The following is a 19,157-nucleotide window of genomic DNA, read 5'->3' on the forward strand; positions in this document are numbered from 1 at the left end:
CACCATCATGGCTGCCTCCCTGGACAGACACAGCTGGAGCTGAATGAAAGTGGAGGCCCACCACACCCCCACCACTTGCCAACCAGGTGCTCTTGCTGTTGGCATTCAGACTTTGCTCCTGGCCCTGGGGCTGGAGCAGGGTCTCATGAGGACAACTAGGTCCTTGGGGTGGTCAGGCTCAGAGTGGGTACTGGGTGTTCTCAGCCAGGTGCCCTGTCCACACAGCTGCTGTTGACTGTCAGGGATGCACCTTGAGAAACTTTCCTTGGACCTGTCCTTGGCATGGCCTCTGCCTGCTGCCCTCAGGACCTGCTGTGCAGGGCAGGGGTGTGAAATGGTATGGCCCTGGGTGCAAGTCATCTAGGAGACAAAATGCTCAGGTAGTGGGGAGTCGGGTAGCAGAAAAGGACTTTTCTGGGGGACCCCAGGGCATCACAGCACACTGGAGATGGCTCAGTGATTCCCTCTAGCAGGCTTTGGGCTGTTAGGGCACTCTGGGGAGGACTTGGGGTTCCTCTTCCTTCCCCCAGCAGGCAGCAGCACTTACCTCTGGAACCTGGGTGAGTCCCCCTGGGAGCATCTCTGAAAAAACGGAATTCCTAATGACAAGGCAGCTGGGGCTTGGGGTGTGAATGTAAATGAGGGACTTCTGAATTCCAAATATTGCTGTGACTTAAGACCACACAGGGGCTCCAGCTGTGCTAAGCAGAAATCAGAGCCTGCTGTCCTCATACTGGGCCTATCTCAAAGACAGAAAACAGGCTCAGACAAGGCACACACCTGCCCCAGGTCACCCACTGAGCGCGGTGGGCCTGGGATCCGACCCTGGTCCTCAGGGAAAACCCTTCCTGCCACCAGATGCCATCTCCAGATTCAGCCTGGATTACAAGCAGCGCCCCTAAGGGGGACCCGGCCTCCACATCAGCCCTCCCTTCCAAGCTCTTTTTGGCAGGCAGAAGGACCTCAGGTGGTCCTGTTCCCCCCACAGCCTTAATCTCAGAGCCTGCTTTCTCCCCATGGGCTGCTGCACCTTCAGTGCTTGCTTCCCACTCCCACTTTAGATTCCCTCTGTCCCTATGTACTCACCACTCCCAGCTCCCAGCTCAGCTCTGTGACCTGCTCCTATGCCCCTTCCCATCACACTTCTGCCAGGAATATGGCCCCCAAATTTGGGTGTTGGTCTAATCTGAGTTAATCCGGTGGCAAGACTATTTTCATGCTATTTCCTCTGTTCCCCGGCCCAAGCCAGGCCAGGACCTCAGTGCATGCTAGCTGCAGGCAGATCTTTCCAGAACATAAACGGGATTATGCCATTTGCCTGTTGAGTTTGAGGTGGCTCTCAACTGCCTCCTTGGCCTGTCTTGAGGCTCTGATGAGACCCCGAGCCCCCTATCAGGCCCCTCACTGCTGCCTTCCTCTGAGCCCTCTCACCCCCAAACTCTTCTCACCCCTAACTGAACCATCTTGGTGAGCTCCTGACCTCAACCTGCTCCTGAGGGTGAGCACTGAGTTTTTCCTTTGGTACATGAATATCAGCATGATGGAAGACAAAACCACTTTCTTCCCATCCTCTTCCTCGATAGCCTCTGTTTTCTTATGACTAGGAAGGACTAATGGGAAGAATAGAAGTGCACCTTCTTGTCAGCTGGAAACAGAGTCATCCAGTCTCTGGCCGGCCCTCTGGGTCCAGAGTTGTACCCTCAAGGCGGCTCCCTGACCCTCAGGGAACCAGCTTTGCTCCTCCTCTCCCCAAGGCACCTCCCTGTATCTGTCTCTTGCCACCTTTTGTCACATTTGTTACTGCAGAATAAAGCTTCTCCCATGTCTGAGAACTTCACTCCTCATTGCTTCAAGAATGGAGTCCCATCAGTCCCGAAGACTGCATCTAGGAACAAATGATCTTTAACATCACACTTCATTTAGCCATATCTAAAAACATATTGTCCAGAACCTAAAATAGTTTTTAGTAGCAGCAGGAGAAAAAAAGGTTCCTAAAGGAAGGAGAAAAAGCTGTCGACGAGCCCATGTGCGCTCACAGCTGTGCGTGGAGGCCTGCTGAGCCCACTGTGTGCCTCCTCACTGCTTCCTCAGAGAGGGCTCGTCGTGGGTTCCCTTCATCTTTAGACTCTATAAGGACCCCACTAAAACTCCAAATGATTTTGGTTGGAGGAAAGAAAACTTGTCCTGGAAATACATGTAACATACTTGCTTTCTTAAATCCAAAACACAACTTTAAGTGCAGAAATGCCCTAATAAGTCAAGTTTGCAAAGAAAGCTTCCTGGGTCTGTGTGATGAAACCTGTTGTGCGTTGTTTGTACTCTGAGAGCTAATAATGTTCTGATTTTGACTTTATATTTGTATGGCTTTCTTTCTTTTTTTTTTTTTTTTTTTTACCCCACAAACATCTTTCAAACAAATCACCATGGTCAGCAATTCAAAAATCAGACGGAGAATTGCAGGCCCAGGAAACGACCCAGAGGTTACAAGGAAAAGTGGGCACTATAGGACACCTTCATGTGCCTCATCCTCTGGGCCATGGAGATCTTCCAAAAAAAGCAGCCCCTTTCTTTCTTCTCCTCTTTTCTGAGTTCCTCTTCACAGTCTATAAACATCCCCAAGTTCCTCTCAACTTAAATCCAAACCCTCCCCCCCATGCCACATTCCCACCCCCTCATCTCGTGTCATTCTGCTTCTCTCCCTCCCTCAATCTCTGCCTCCTCAGCAAAATGTCCTGGAGGCGCTGTCTGCACTTCCTCCCTCCCAGCCAGCCCAGCTCCTGTCCCTCGGGGCACTGAGTCCCATTCTGCCCCCAGGATTGGTGGCCAAGGGAGTCCTCCTGGTCCATGGGCTCTGACCTTTTCTCCCAGCTCACCAGCAGGATGGTTTCCTCCAGATAGGGGACCAATCTGAAATTTTTCCCCTGTAAAGTTTGCTTTTCAGATCATTTGAGGCTTTGTTATCTTTTAGAAGAGGAAAATAGACAAGTAAAACAAATGAAGAATTAATAAGTATCTTCCACTCAATATTGATCCATACCTGCCTTAGACCATTCTCTTTTTCTCCCCATTAAGATATTGAGAAAAATTATCCAGAAAGACTTCTGCCCTTCCGAGGTCACAGGAGACGAGGATGTCTCTAATAAGCCACCTTCTGGTCATTTGATGCTGGAGGTGGAGGGATACTGACTATGGAGTAACGACAGGACCCAAACTTTGCACATTTAGTCATTCATCCGTAGAAGCCTGGTGAGAGAGAAATGAGCTTGTCGGGTAGGGATTCCAGCAACTGCTGCTGATACCCAGGGTAACCTGAAGGTCAGCTTGCTCGGCCATGGGGCATCAGCCAGGTGTGCACAGAACCTCGCACTTTGAGCGCAGCTATCTCTGGCTCACACACTGGTGCCCCATGTCCTGGGTCTAGCACCCTCCTTGGAAACAGAGTTTCATCTCTATGAAATGTACCACACATATCCATTTATGTTCCTGTATTTTCAACTTTTTAAAAGTTATATATTTGAGGGGCGACTGGGTGGCTCAGTCAGTGAAGCGTCTGCCTTCGACTCAGGTCATGCATGATCCTGGGGTCCTGGGGTCCTGCAGTCCTGAGGTCCAGTCCCATGTGGACCGAGGGCTCCCTGCTCAGCGGGGAGTCTGCTTCTCCCTCTCCCTCTGCTGCTCCCCCTGCTTGTGCTCTTGTGCTCTCTCTCTCAAATAAATGAATAAAATCTTTTTTAAGTTATATTTTGAAAATGGGAATGTGGAGGAAGTCTGTTTTTGCTTAGTGGTCAGGGGAGGGCTTGGGGATGGCGTGCTTTGCAAAATAAAGTTCAACGCAAAAGCTGGTAAAGCGAGGACCGACAGCAGCTGAGCCTAGAGACGCCAGAGCTCGTGCGGTTCCAGGACTCGGGGAGGGGACGCGCTCTCTGAAACCGGTCCCGGCGGTGCACAGCCCACCGGTCGGGTGCCCCCAGCCGCGGCCAGGCTTTCTCTGAAAACGGCCTCGTTAGAGGGGGACCTAGGGAACCCGAGGGCAGGACCGAGGGCCGCCGGAGCCAAGGAGCCGGGCCAGGGTAGGCGCACGGCCTGAGGATACACCGCGCACAAACCCGACCCGCACCCACACCCCCATCCGGCCCGGCGCACCCAGGCCCCGCCTCCCCAGGCATGGAGCCAATCCGCTTGCCTCCGCTGGGAAACGTCAGGCCAGAGGGCGGGACGGCGCCCTGCTCAGCTCCGCCCCAAAGTCCCTCCTCGCCAGGCCCGCCTCTTCCGACGCCACGCCTGCGCAGACGGTCACGCCACGGCCCGGCCTCTACCGTGTGCGCGCGCGCGGGGTGGCAGCGCTCCCGTGAGGCAGTGCGAGGCGTGAAGCGCGGCGGCGGGCTTCTGAGGGGGCGCGAGCCGAGTTTTCGGAGGTGAATGGCGCCGGTCTCGCCCTTCCAAGGAGTCGCGGGGCGTGGGGCTGTGGGAACGGCGCCGATCCCGCAGCTGCTGCTTCTTTCCAGGCGTCCCTGGGGACTCCCTTCAGGCGCGCGATTAGTCCGCGCGGCGCAGCCGGGGTCCTCAGGACTTGGAGCGGGGGCGAAGGCGAGGGGTGAGGGCGGGGAGCGCGAGGAGCGCGAGTAGAAGCGAGAGGTGGCCGTGGGCGGGGAGCGCGGGGCCGGTGAGAGACTGAGGGGGCGTCCGTTGGGAGGCGGGGCGGGGCCTGCCCTGGTCCTCCGCGCGGTGGAGACGCGGGTGGGGGCGGGGCCTCCCGGGCAGGGGGGCGGGGTCGCTGCTGGTCCTCGGGGCGGCTGAGACCCGGGCGGGGCCGCTGCTGGTCTTCCGGGACCGCTGAGACGCGGGCGGGGGCGGTCGCGCCCAAACTCCACCGAGCGGGGCGCGCGGGTCTGGGATCAGTGCAGTTTGTCTTTAACGCCAGTTCTTCGGCTTTCCTGGGTGTGTGTTTTATTTACGCGGGTCCATGTGGCCCGCGTGTGTGCGCGGCGGGCCGCCGCCCCTCGGGTCCCCTTGGAGCGTGGGTGGTAGTTCCGCAAGTGCCAGAAGTGCCCTTACCTTCTGCAGCTTTGGTCCTTGTGAAGTTACGGGGGCTTGGTTTGGGTTGGGTTTTTTTTTTTTTTTTTTTTTGCTTCATTTGGGTTTGGGGATACAGTCGGGGTGCAGCGTCGTGAGCTGGCGAGCTGGTTGCCACGTTGTCTTCCTGCCGGCTGTCCAGAGCACGCGACGTTTCCCTTCTCTGACGGGAGCGTGAGGTTCGGCCTGACCGTGGATCTTAAATTTGAAGCCGGCTGTCGTCTGCCCTAGGTCGGCGGTGTGGACACGGACTGCTGTGTGAACGGACTGCTGTGTGAACGGCGGATGCTGCCCCGGGTCGTGGAGGTAATACTCAATTGACTCTTCCTCAAGAACTTTCCCAACTGAGGAAGGGTGGGGAGGAGAGGCCGCCTTGCCCGGCTGGCTCAGGCTTGTCTATATACGTTTGTGTTGACTTAGGCCGAGTGATGAACTGACCTGCTGTGTCAGATAACGGTGTATTTTAGGTGCCGATCTTTGGGAAGGTTTTCATCATTTTTGCAGTGTACTGAATGGGACCCTGATGGTGTAGTTTGTCTTCATCAGACACCTCAGCCGTAACTACCTCTGCGTTAGATGGTTCCCAGATACTCTGATATTTATCTGTACTGCCTTTCACAAATACGGTTGCTATATTTGTGGTCTAATACTTGTTTTTTACTCCCGCCCCCTAGGAGAAGTCAGATTCTAAAAGTATTTTTCCCTTCTCTATGGACTTAACATAAAATTAGTCTGCGTTTGGGTCTGTTTTCTAAATACCAACACCATAAGCTCAAATCCCCTACAAAGACACTGGGTTCTTCAGCCATGATTTGTGGGAAAGACTTTGTGGAAACGTTAAAAAAAATCAATTATCCCAAAGCTGATATTCTTAATGGGGAAGATTTTGACTGGTTGTTTGAGACTGTTGAAGATGAATCATTTCTGAAGTGGTTCTGTGGAAGTGTGAATGGACAGAATGTATTGTCTGAGGAAGAATTGGAAGCTTTTAGCATTCTTCAAAAATCAGGCAAGCCCATCCTAGAAGGAGCAGCATTGGATGAAGTTCTTAAAACCTGTAAAACTTCTGATTTGAAAACATCTACCCTGGATGACAAAGAGCTAGAGAAGTTAGAGGTTGAGGTTCAAACTCTGCAGAAATTAAAGAACCTAAAAATTCAACGACGTAATAAATGCCAGGTGATGGCTTCAGAAACAAGCCACAAATCTCTGAGGTTAAATGCTAAAGAAGCAGCAGCCACTAAAAGGCTGAAGCAGAGTCAAGGAATTCTAAATGCCATGAGTACTAAAATAAGTAATGAACTTAAAGCTCTTACTGATGGAGTTGCTAAACTGATGATTTTCTTCAAACATTCTAATTTGGATCAAGGGGCAAATCCACTGGTGTTTTTATCTCAGTTTTCCTTGGAAAAATATCTAAGCCAGGAAGAGCAAAGCACAGGAGCATTAACTTTATATACCAAGAAACAATTTTTTCAGGGTATACATGAAGTAGTCGAAAGTTCAAATGAAGAAAATTTTCAACTTTTAGATATACGGGCACCATCTATTTGTGATAATCGAGAAATCCTTGAGGAGAGAAGGCTGGAGATGGCTAGGCTGCAGCTAGCCTACATTTGTGCTCAACATGAGTTAATTCACTTGAAAGCAAGTAATTTGAACATGAAGTCAAGTATACAATGGGCAGAGGAGAATCTTCATAGCCTCACTAGAAAGGTAAACATGAGACTGGATCCATACTGTAATTGTTCGTAATAGAAGATATGTTAATAGTAAAGTACTTTTAGAAAGGAGGATGAAACAAGTAAATTTCTGAATTTGAAATTTGTGTTGGTTTAGACTCAGAGGATACTGAAATTCCCTCTTTTATGACATCTAGGTAAAGAGCCATGTTGCTTTGTCATAGGTATTCCACTTTATTTGCTCCTTGTTGGGTGCTATTGAAGTCAGGGATCCAGTTTGTTGGACCGAAACCCTGATTTTTTTGTTGAGAATGTACAGATAAGTGCACATACCCATCTGCAGTCCTGGAAAGATTACTTTCTTAGTAACATAACCACTACATAACTGAGTGAAAATCCAACTGAAACTGAATACTAGCACCAAGTTAGTTCCTATAACTGACATAAACTTTGAAATAGTGTATGAAGTTTTGTCATTCTTTGCAAGCTAGGAGAATAGCTACTGGTATTATTTTAGTTTTAAGAAAACTTAAATAGTATACATTTGCATTCAGTGAGTAGTGTGCTAATGATTTTTATTAAGACAAGCATGACAAGATTTGTAGCCATTCATAGCCATTCGTATATATGTGGTAGTAATAGCATTAAAATTTAGCAGTTTACCTTTGGCTTAGTCTATGTTTTTCCTTTTTTATACTGTAATTTTGGCTTTTGTTAATAATACGAACTTAGTTTTTATTAGCACGATATCTGATGACCCCAAATGTAAAGTAAAAATGATTTTAAAAGTATTTCAACTTTATACTTACTGCTTTAACATTTAATTGCTTTTTCTGTGTAGGATCTTGACAAAGATAATTTGGATGCTAAAATTTCTACCTTGAACAGTGAGATTCTGAAACTTGAAGAACAAATCTCTCATATGAAAGATAAAAGTTTGCCTGCTGTGATAAAAGAGAATGCCCAGTTATTGAATATGCCAGTCGTAAAGGGAGATTTTGATCTACAGATTGCTAAGCAAGACTATTATACAGCAAGACAAGAGTTAGTTTTAAATCAGTTAATAAAGCAAAAAGCATCTTTTGAACTTCTACAGTTATCATATGAAATCGAATTGAGAAAGCATTGGGACATACATCGTCAACTTGAAAATTTGGTTCAAGAACTTAGTCAAAGTAATACGATGCTCCACCAGCGATTAGAAATGCTAGCAGACCCATCAGTAACTCAGCAGATAAATTCAAGGAATACCATTGATACCAAGGACTTCTCTACTAATAGGTATGCTTCTTTGTTTCTTTATTGGTTTTGTTTCTATAAAATACTGTATAGAGTGTGAACTAAGATTGTGGAAGTTTAAAACATAATTTGCATTCTATGTTTGGCTCTCTGTTCTCTTCTTTCATTTTTCTTGTATATGACTCTTTCCTTTTGAATATTTTGCTTCCAGTTTCCATTCATATGAAAGCCAGAAGTAGCTGCATCAGAGCTGAGGTGGATAGGTTGGAGGAGTGAATGTATATACAAGGTCTTATTCATCTTTAGGCACTATTATTTAGATGTCTTATTTGAGATTGGGGCATGAGTTTTAACAACAGAGAGTTTGAATACTGCACGGTGTGTACTCAGTATTGCTAGGCAGAGAACTGATTGCATTCAGAGAGGGTGTCAGCTGAAAAAGGAGAAGACTGACTTTGTTTCTTCTCAGGTGAGTCTATGAGAATGAATGCTACCTCCCAGTCTCTTTTTATCTAGAGTTTAGCAGTTGATGGTAGAGGGATACTAAATTTGGAGTACTAAAGTAGTCAAAGGACTCAAAAATCTGAAACCTACTCCTGATGTTTCTCTAGTATTAGAGGAAAATCAACTAATCCTATATATATAGAATATATTCTATATATATAAAATATTTATTTGAGAGAGAGGGAGACAGCAAGTGAGCATGAGCAGGGGAAGGGGCAAAGGGAGAAGGAGAGGGAGAAACAGATTCTCTGCTGAGCAGGGAGCCTGATGCACGCCTGGATCCCAGGACCCTGGGATCAATACCTGAGCTGAAGACAGATGCTTAACCAACTGAGCCACCCAGGCATCTCTCCTTTTTTTTTTTTTTTCTTATTAATGAGATGAGGGGCATGGAAAGGGTGGCATTCACATCATGACTAAGAATGGTGTCCCCCCCCCCTCCCCACCACCAAATTGTGTAGTCGCATCCCTGGGGAACAAAATTGGCAACCTTGGACTTGAACCACTTTTGTGAAATCTATTGCAATTTATTAAAATAATTAAAATTAAAAAATAGATTTTTTTTTAATTCAGAGGAAAAGGAGAAACCCTTTTTGTCAGAAATGCAGATAATACTGCCTCACATTTTTCTATTTGTTCCAAAGGATTTTCTGCCATTAATATTTGAAGTGTTAAAGTAGCCTAATGGTTCATTAGGAATTGAATTTTACAATTAAATATGGATAAGACTGGTATAGCAAATTCACTATTTCTGTAGTCTCTGTTTACTTTTTTTTTTTTTTACATTTTATATTGTTTTCATTTTTTGTCTCTTACATCTACTGCCATTCTTTAGCAATAGATATATGATGTGAACAATTTAGTCTGTGGTTGACTTGACCTAGGTATCAAAAGGCAGAACTCAGACCTACATCTTCTATTTCAGGTTCATTGCTATTTCTACTATATCATACCTGTATTCTGTGACAGAAATGTTTTCTTGAGAGCTGTCTTTGAAACATGCTTTGTTTGAAGTAAGCTAATGGCAGTTACAAGTCAAAAAGTATATTTAAAACTTGGGAGATGAGAAAGTGGAAAGCAGATACAGTAGTTACAATACGTATTTCTGTAATGAGATGGTATTTTAGATGGAATATTTTGGTTGCTTGATTTAGCAGCAGATTAATTTTTTTCCAGGTTAATATTTTTAATCTGTTATATATCTCCAGATCTGCCCAATACAGTGGATTATAATTTTGAGAATTGTATGGACTTGAGAATTTTTTCCTACATTTTTTATTTTCACCTTTTAGGCTTTATCAACTTTTAGAAGGAGAGAATAAGAAAAAAGAATTGTTCATAACCCATGGAAACCTGGAGGAAGTGGCTGAGAAATTAAAAAAGGATGTTTCTTTAGTACAAGATCAATTGGCAGTATCTACTCAAGAACACTCTTTTTTTCTGTCCAAACTGAATATTGATGTAGACATGCTTTGTGATACTTTGTATCAAGGAGGAAATCAGCTATTGCTTAGTGATCAGGTGGGTGCTTGCCATAGTAACTGAAAATGCTGTAAAAAATGTTTTATTTTTTATTTATTTTTTAAAAGATATTTATTTATTCATGAAAGACACGCAGAGGGAGAAGCAGGCTCCACGCAGGGAGCCCGACGTGGGTCTCGATCCTAGGACTCCAGGATCACACCCTGGGCCAAAGGCAGGTGCTAAACCACTGAGCCACCCAGTTATCCCCTGAAAAATATTTTAATATAGTTCTGTCTTATATAGTTAGTATTCCATTTTATGAAATTCCACAATTTAATTATCTGTTATGTTGACAGACATTTAAGTTATTTTCAGTTTTTGCTATTGTAGATCATACTGCTGCAGATGACGGTCTTACTGTGTCTCACAGCTGTGCGTGTGTACACATAGGGACACTCCATCACTGAAGAGTGGAATTGCATATCACAGGTTTAGTTTTCAGGTTACATCAAATTGTTTTCCAAAGTGGTTGTACCATATTACTTCAGCAGTGTCAGAGATGTTATGTATCCTACTTATCACATAATCTTATCTGATTTATATAATTTCTCTCAAACTGTGGATATAGAATAGCATCCAATACAGATTGTAGTTTGTATTTCCCTGATTATTAAACAGGTGGAGGCCCCTGTCAGCTGATTATTGAGATTGAGGCCTCTTTCAGTTGTTTACTGTGCATTCATCATTTTCTGAGAATTCCTTGTTCATCTCCTGTGCCCATTTTTTTGTTTTTTTTTTTTCTAAGATTTATCTATCTATTTGAGAGAGGGAGCCCAAGTGGTGCCGAGGGAGGGTAGGTACATGGGGAGGGGGAGAGGAGAGAGTGTCTTGAGTAGATTCTATGCTAAGTACAGAACCCTCATAACCCTGAGATCAGGACCTGATAGAAACCAGGAGTCAGTGGCCTGGTCTCAGGGTTGTGAGATTGAGCACCCCCCACCCCTCCCAGGCTCTGTGCTCACTGCAGAGTGTGCTTGAGATTTTCTCTCCTCCTGCCCCTGCCCCCACTCGCATGTACCTGTGCTTGCTCTCTCTCTAAAATAAATAAATCGTCAAAAAAATTCATTTGTAGGAGTTTATGTATTTCAAGTGCTGATCCTTTGTCAGTCATGTGTGTTATATATATTCATTCTCTATTTGTAGCTAGTCTTTTTTACTTTCTTTGTTTTTGGCTTTTTTTTAGCACTTTAATTTTTATCTTGTTTATTACTCTGTGGTTTGCCATTTTTTATATCTCATTTTTCATATTTTGTTAAGGTTTGTTCTTAACAGCATAATGGTAGTCCTTTTTACTTTATCTGAAAGTTATGCTGTTCACTTTTAGTTCTTTAGTCTACCAGGAGTTTATTTTTATGTGTGATAGGAGGTAGAGTTCTAACTTTAATTGTTTTTAATTTTTTCTCCCTATAAACAAATTGTCCCATCACCACTGATTGAGGCATACAATAAAAATAAAATCCCTCTCTTTCTGGTGAAGGGAGCCTCTTATTATGAAATAAATGATCCTTGAGTGCCTTTTTCTTTCATATCTCTTTGTTAGATACTATGGGCAGGACCAGTTCTAAACCTTAAACTGAGTTAAGTCTAAGAGTCTGTAGGACCCAAGTGATTCCTGCCTGGCCTGTAATTCTATCCAGGGGCTCTTCCACTTCAGACCATTCTGATCCTGAGATTGTTGGTATCCTGTGAGTCCTTGGCTTATTATGAAGAGGGTCTCCCATCTGGCTTCCCATTTTCTGTGGACTTTGGGCTTTGATTTTCTTCCCACTCATCTTGTGAGTCTCAAGAATCCTAGGTTCTAATTTTCCAAGATTGGTGGTTGCCCTAGAGTAAAGCTGCTCCTGGATTGCCTTACCAATCTGGGATGTTTTATAGACTTGTAGTTCCTTGATGCCTTGTTATCTCTTCATTGCTTTCAGAAAGCTTTTGTTTTGCTTGATTTTTAAAAAAACTTCATTTAGCCTTTTACATTTTTTTCTTATGGAAGGATTGATTTGGATAACTAACCTACCTTTTCTTGGAATGGGAATGCTTATGACTAGTTTTTTTAAATAATATTTTTATTGTGGTAAAATATAAAATAGTTCTAACCATTTTTAAGTGTACAATTCAGGGAAATTAAGTACAAAAGTACATTCATATATTGTGCAACCATGATCACTATATATTTTCCCAGAGCTTAATCATCCCAAAAAGAAACATTAAATAATAAATAGTAACTTTTCACTCCTTCCTCCCAGTCCCTGATAACTTCTATTCCACTTCCTGTCTCGATGAATTTGCCTGCTCTAGGCACCTAATAGAAGTGAAATCCTACATTTATATGATTTAAGTTTTATCCATGTTGTAGCATGTGTGAGAATTTTATGCCTTTTTATGGCCAAATAATACTTCGTTGTATATATGTAGTACATTTTGTTTGTCTTTTGATGGTCATTTGGGTTGTTTCCACCTTTTGGCTTCTGTGAACATTGGTGTACAGGTATCTGAGTCTCTGTTTTTGTTTCTTTGGGGTATATGCCTAGGAGTGGAATTGCTGAATCATGTGGTAGTTCTGTTTAACTTTTTGAGTAAGTGCCTAACTTGCACAGCAACTGCACCATTTTATATTCTCACCCACTGTGCACAGGGTTCCAGTTTCTCCATATGCTTGTCTACACTTGTTATTTTCCTTTTTAAAAAAATATATACTAGCTATCCTAATAGCCTGAAGTGATTAACTGTGATTTTTTTATAATCTATTACTGATTTTGTCTTCTAAATTTATTAATTTTATAAAAACTTCCCATGATGGTAGATTTGAAAATTTATTGTTTTGACTCTTTCAATTTTTCCTTTATATTTGAGTCTATTTTATTTTTTATTTTTTTAAAAGATTTTATTTATTCATGAGAGACATCGGCAGAGGGAGAAACAGGCTCCTGTGGCGAGTCCAGTGTGGGACTTGATCCCAGGATCCTGAGATAACAAGCTAAGCCAAAGGCAGAAGGTCAACCACTGAGCCACCCAAGCGTCCCTGAGTTTATTTTATAAAATAAAGATACAGTTGGTCCTTGAAGAACATGAGGTTGAAACATGGGTCCACTTGTATGCAAATTTTCCTCAAAAAATAAATGCAGGGATCCCTGGGTGGCGCAGCGGTTTGGCGCCTGCCTTTGGCCCAGGGCGTGATCCTGGAGACCCGGGATCGAATCCCACGTCGGGCTCCCGGTGCATGGAGCCTGCTTCTCCTCTGCCTGTGCCTCTGCCTCTCTCTCTCTGTGTGACTATCATAAAAAAAAATAAAAAAAAAAAAATTAAATGCAGTGCAGTACTATAAATGTATTTTCTTATAATTAACATTTTCTTTTTTGTAACTTACTTTATTATAAGATTATAGTATATAATACACATAACATATATATAGATATGTATTAGTTAACTGTACATCAACAGTAGGCTACCTACCAGTAGTTAAGTTTTGGGGAAGTCAGAATTTCTACACAAATTTTCAACTACACAGAGTCAATGCTCTAACATCCCCTCCCCCCCCCCCCCGCACCATATTGTTTAAGGGTCAGCTGCATATCTAATTTTAAAATTGTGGTGAATTATTATCCTGGTGGCTTGAAATACAGTGAATTGAACCATTTAGTATTACATAATGATCTTCTGTATTTTAACTGTGCTTTTTGTCTTAATATTTTTTTGTCTGATTAATAGTCCTATATACCATCTTTCTTTCGGTTAGTATTTGAAGGTATGTATTTTTCACTTTTACTTATACATCTCTCTTATTCTTTCCTTTTTACTTAGCATTATGAAATCATTTTTACTCTGAATGATTTTAATTTTTATGTTACAGTAATTTCTGTAACCAATGTACCATTGAATATTTTGCTAGTCTTTTTGTTTGCTTTTGAACAGCAACATGTATATCTTGTGTATATAGCTTTTTGTTGTTGGATACTTTCATTTGGATGAATTCTTGGAAGTAGAATTGTTGGGTTTCTTGGGTATGTACATTTTTCTTTTGGCCTTTGATGCTGTCATACTGCTTTTCTGAAGAGTCACACCTATTTTCATTCCACCAGCACTATTTAAATATCTACTGGATACCATCAATTATATGGTATGCTGTCATTTTATGAATTGCTAAAAAAGAAAAAACTTTCAATTAAACTGGCACAGTACTATCTTATTAGAATTTTTATTGAATACTTACTAGAAGGTATCTTTTAGGTTCAGACAGACATAGATTTTTATCATATTACTCTTAAATATACACATTAAAAGAAATATACACAATTAAAGTGGTTAGGGTATTTCAAAGCTTCACACTTAACATGCAGTTCTTTTTTTTTTTTTTTTTTTTTTTTTTTTTTATTTATTTATGATAGTCACAGAGAGAGAAAGAGAGACAGAGACATAGGCAGAGGGAGAAGCAGGCTCCATGCACCGGGAGCCCGACGTGGGATTCGATCCCGGGTCTCCAGGATCGCGCCCTGGGCCAAAGGCAGGCGCCAAACCGCTGCGCCACCCAGGGATCCCTAACATGCAGTTCTATGTTGTTTTTTGACTCAAAATTGTTGTCTTTATTTTTCTACACTATACATTGAGAGTGTTGGTGATATCAAAAAAACTAATAACCCAATTAAAAAATGGACCAAAGATTTGAATAGAGCTTTTTCCACAGAAGACATACAAATAGCCAATAGTATATATGAATAGTTGCTCAGTGTCACTCATTGTCAGGGAAATGCACATCAAAACCACAATGAGATGTCACCTTACACCTGTTAGAGTGGTTAGTAGCAAAAAAGCAAAATCAGGGGCACCTGGGTGGCTCAGTCAGTTAAGCATCTGACCTTGGCTTTGGTTCAGGTCATGATCTCATGGGTCCTGGGATCAAGCCCTGTGTGGGGCTCTGCCCTCATTGAGGAGTCTGCTTAAGGATTCTCACCCTTTGCCCCTCCCCCTACTCATGTGCTTATGCATGTGCATGCACTTTCTCTCTCTCAAATCTTTTTTAAAAAAGCAAAAAGTATTTACAAGGATGTGGAGAAATTGGAACCCTTGTACACTGTTGGAGGGAGTGCAAAATGGTGTAGCCACTGTGGAAAATAGTATGGAGTTTTCTTAAAAAAGTAATGATCCATATGATCCAGTAATTCCACTTCTGAGTGTTTAAAACAAAAGAATTGAAATCGGGATCTTGAAGAATTATTAGCACTCCTACATCCATTATAGCACTATTTATAGTAGTCACATTATAGAAATAACTTAAATGTCTGTCAATGAAGGAATAGGTAAAGAAGATGTGATATATACACACAAAGTCTTATTTAGCCTTAATAAAAAGAAATGCTGTAATATGGGACAACATGGATGAACCTTGAGGAAATTATGCTGAGTGAAATAAACCAGTCACAAGGACAAATAATGTATGATTTCACTTACAGACATATCTAAAATAGTCAAACTCACAGAGGCAGAGGGTAGAATGGTGGTTAGCAGGGATTGGAGAGGGGCAAATGGTGGTATTTGTTTTTTAAAGATTTTATTTATTTATTCATGAGAGACAGAGGGAGAGAGGGAAAAGCAGGCTCCATGCAGGGAGCCTGAAGTGGGACTCGATTCCGGGTCTTCCGGATCAGGCCTTGGGCTGAAGGCGGCACTAAACCGCTGAGCCACACGGGCTGCCCGGAAATGGGTTGTTAATCAAGAAATGTAAAGTTTCAATTATGTAGGGTACATAAGTTTTAGAGATATGCTGTACAATGTTTTGCCTGTAGTTAACAATACTGTGTTGTACTCTTAAAAATCTATTAAAGGGGAAATCTCATGTTAAGTGTTCTTAACCCAATAAAAAAAATTTTTTTAATGTTGGTAATAAAGCATTTCTTATGAGTGGCTAATAATAATTACATGATGCTCTTGATTATAAAATGGTATGGATTTCAGATATTTTAAAATGTGAAAGATTGCATCCTAGAATCATAAAGTATGATGATTTCACTATAATCTTACTGGGTGTCATTATTTAATGTTTTTCCCTAACCCAGTGAAATATAAAAATGCCATCTGTATACATTTTAATTTGCATTTTTGTTGTTAATGAAGGCTGTTTTTCAGTATCTGTAGGAATATTATCTTAGCAACTATTAAGATCTTTAGTACTGAAATTGAGGGTGAGATTGTAGTTTCTCATTCATGTTTACCAAGTTTTTCTTCAAGGGGAAACTAATGTAGATATTATTTAATTTTGTTAAAGTGTAATTGAAGAAGTACTGCTCTCTAGAACTGGCATTTATGACAGGTGTAAAGCAGTCATTCTTGAACTTGTTTATTAGAATCACCAGGGAGCCTGTTGGGAGTTTGAGTAATTTAGTACGGAGTGAGGTGCAGGAATATCTATTCATACCAAGCACCCCAGGTGATTACCATGTTCATGGACCATACTGAGGACTTGCAGAAGGCTGAGATAGAGCTACAGATTTTCTCTTTGGTGATACTAGCTGGAAATTTATAGAAGTAGAATACTTAATTAGAAAGCCGTAGAATCTTGTTAATAAACAAGTTTTATATTATGAAGTGAGGCATCTCAGTATATTTAAATGTGAAGAGTCTGGCATATCTAGGTTTGTTTTTTTTTTTTTTTTTTTTTTTTTAATAAGATTTAATGTATTTGGGAAGCCTTGGTGGCTCAGTGGTTCAGCATCTGTGTTCAGCTCAGGGTGTGATCCTGGGGTCAGGAATCAGGTGCCGCATCCACCTCCTTGTGAAGAGCCTTCTCCATCTATGTCTCTGCCTCTCTCTCTCTCATGAATAAAGAAGTAAAATCTTAAAAAAAAAAAAAAGATTTTACTTGTTTAAGAAACAGTGAACAAGCACAAGCGGGAGGTGGAGAGAGAAGCAGTGACATGTCTAGGTTCTTGAGCAGAGTCTACGGCCATACCACCCTGAACATGCCCGATCTCGTCTGATCTCGGAAGCTAAGCAGGGTCGGGCCTGGTTAGTACTTGGATGGGAGGTTCTTGAGCAGAATTACATGGCAAATCAGAATTGTTGAATGTTTCATGTAATTCTATTTTCTGTAACACTGTGAAAAAAGAAAAATGAATATTTTTGTTGAAATACTACTTTTTATTGGTAATTGCTTCATTTCAAGGCTTTCTCCGTACCACTTTTATCTAGAGTAGACCGAGATTAGGCTAAAACAAGATTCAATCAATAAAGTGGAGTAATTCTCCATTAAGGAGATGATGTTCATTCTTCTATCTCTAGTCTCTAAGACTGTGCTGGTCATATGGTAGACATTTAGTAATATTTGTTAAATGTATGAATATGCATAACAGTTTACATATCAAGTACTCTTCAGGGAGTAACAGTTTGCTTTGAATCTCTTAAAATTGTCTATTGAATACTGTTATAATTGCTCTTAACATAGAATTTATATTAAACCTACTGTGGGGGGCACCTTGGTGGCTCAGCGGTTGAGCATCTGCCTTCGGCCCAGGGCGTGATCCCAGTCTGGGGATCAAGTCCTGCATCAGTTCCCTGCAAGAAGCCTGCTTTTCCCTCTGTCTATGTCTCTGCCTCTCTGTATCTCTCATGAATAAATTAATAAAGTCTTAAAAAAAATTAAAAAATAAATCGATTGTGGATTTTTAATTGAGGTTCATTTATCATTGAAATCATGGGAATAGGGAACCCTGGGTGGCGCAGCGGTTTAGCGCCTGCCTTTGGCCCGGGGCGCGATCCTGGAGACCCGGGATTGAATCCCACGTCGGGCTCCCGGTGCATGGAGCCTGCTTCTCCCTCTGCCTGTGTCTCTGCCTCTCTCTCTCTCTCTCTCTGTGTGACTATCATAAATAAATAAAAATCTAAAAAAATTTTAAAAATGAAATCATGGGAATAATTATTCTACCATTTGGATTTTTTTTTTTTAAAGATTTTATTTATTTATTCATGATAGTCACACAGAGAGAGACAGAGAGGCAGAGACACAGGCAGAGGGAGAAGCAGGCTCCATGCAGGGAGCCCGACATGGGATTCGATCCTGGGTCTCTAGGATCGCGCCCCAGGCCAGAGGCAGGCGCCAAACCGCTGCGCCACCCAGGGATCCCTGGATTTTTTTTTTTTTAAGATTTTATTTATTAGAGAGAGAGAGGGAGCATGAGCCAGGGAGAGAGGAAGAGGGAGAAGCAGACTCCAAGCTGAGCAGGGAACCTGACTCAGGCATGATCCGAGGTCCCCAGTATCATGACCTGAGCTGAAGGCAGACCTGAACTGGCTAAGGCACCCAGGCACCCCTATCATTTGGATTCTTTGCATGTAAATTATATTTTAAATTTATAATTGCTATTACAAAGAGAAATTTTGTAGTAAAAGCATTTTTATTTTCCTTTTAGGAGTTAACAGAGCAATTTCATCAAGTTGAATCCCAACTGAATAAACTAAATCATCTTCTTACTGATATTCTTGCTGATGTGAAGACAAAAAGAAAAATTTTGGCATCTAATAAACTGCATCAAATGGAAAGAGAATTATATGTATATTTTTTAAAAGATGAAGATTATCTGAAAGATCTTGTGGAGAATTTAGAAAACCAATCAAAGATTAAGGCTGTTGGTTTTGAAGTTTGAAAATTATTAAAAACTGAATCTTTACTACAGAGCTCTGCTATGTTTTAATGTTTTATATATTAGGAGGAAAATGTAGCTAATAAACCCTACTAAAATTTTAAATTTGATGCCAGTGGAACATTTCATTTAATTTATTTAAGTTTTACATTGGTTGTTTTTTTTTTCCTTATATAATGCGTTCAAAGTACCAGTGCTTTCTATGAGTTGAAAATTTGCTTGATGGCACTTAGTACTGGTAACTTTACTTACAAGGAAAAAGCATTGTTATATAATGCAAATATTTTTTAATAGGATTAGTTCTGTCTCTCCTTTACTGTTTTTCTTCGAAATAGAAATTTTTTATTGTTAAATATTTTAAACCTTTGTAGAACTTAGAGTTAGCATTGTTCAACCTGTGAACCTTAATATATGGAACAGCCAAGTTCCCTCATATTTAGCTATAAAGTAAAACCATACCACTCAAACTGTAATTCCCATAATTCCCTGCTGTAGACTTTGAAAATCTTTG

The 19,157-nt window shown here is 41.9% G+C and overlaps 2 protein-coding genes across 3 annotated transcripts in view; both read left to right on the plus strand.

The window, feature by feature from the left end:
* Positions 1 to 4,336: 4,336 nt before the first annotated feature.
* On the plus strand, positions 4,337 to 18,756 carry HAUS3 (HAUS augmin like complex subunit 3). Its single transcript, XM_077876324.1, has 6 exons — positions 4,337 to 4,415; positions 5,305 to 5,379; positions 5,748 to 6,789; positions 7,597 to 8,036; positions 9,791 to 10,019; positions 18,416 to 18,756. Exons 3-6 carry the CDS (start codon positions 5,881 to 5,883, stop codon positions 18,647 to 18,649), a joined length of 1,812 nt encoding a protein of 603 aa, XP_077732450.1. The 5' UTR covers positions 4,337 to 4,415; positions 5,305 to 5,379; positions 5,748 to 5,880; the 3' UTR covers positions 18,650 to 18,756.
* Positions 4,339 to 19,157, plus strand: part of POLN (DNA polymerase nu) — a 156,408-nt gene continuing 141,589 nt past the window's right edge. The window contains exons 1-2 of one of the 2 annotated variants that reach the window (XM_077876322.1): positions 4,339 to 4,415; positions 5,305 to 5,379. The gene's annotated coding sequence lies outside the window, so the exon portion shown is untranslated. Of the gene's footprint in view, positions 4,416 to 4,861; positions 4,939 to 5,304; positions 5,380 to 19,157 lie in introns of those variants that run through there. The other variant, XM_077876323.1, reaches the window with a different exon arrangement.

This window comes from Canis aureus, chromosome 2 (genome assembly GCF_053574225.1).
Source record: "Canis aureus isolate CA01 chromosome 2, VMU_Caureus_v.1.0, whole genome shotgun sequence".
Classification (NCBI taxonomy): Eukaryota; Metazoa; Chordata; class Mammalia; order Carnivora; family Canidae; genus Canis; species Canis aureus.

What these genes read in the sequence shown, in the direction of transcription:
- HAUS3 (XM_077876324.1), top strand. Translation starts at nt 5,881, where the DNA reads ATGATTTGTGGGAAAGACTTTGTGGAAACGTTAAAAAAAATCAATTAT. An exon ending in TTCATAGCCTCACTAGAAAG is followed by an intron (nt 6,790 to 7,596) that starts GTAAACATGAGA and finishes TTTTCTGTGTAG; the next exon opens with GATCTTGACAAAGATAATTT. An exon ending in AAGGACTTCTCTACTAATAG is followed by an intron (nt 8,037 to 9,790) that starts GTATGCTTCTTT and finishes TTCACCTTTTAG; the next exon opens with GCTTTATCAACTTTTAGAAG.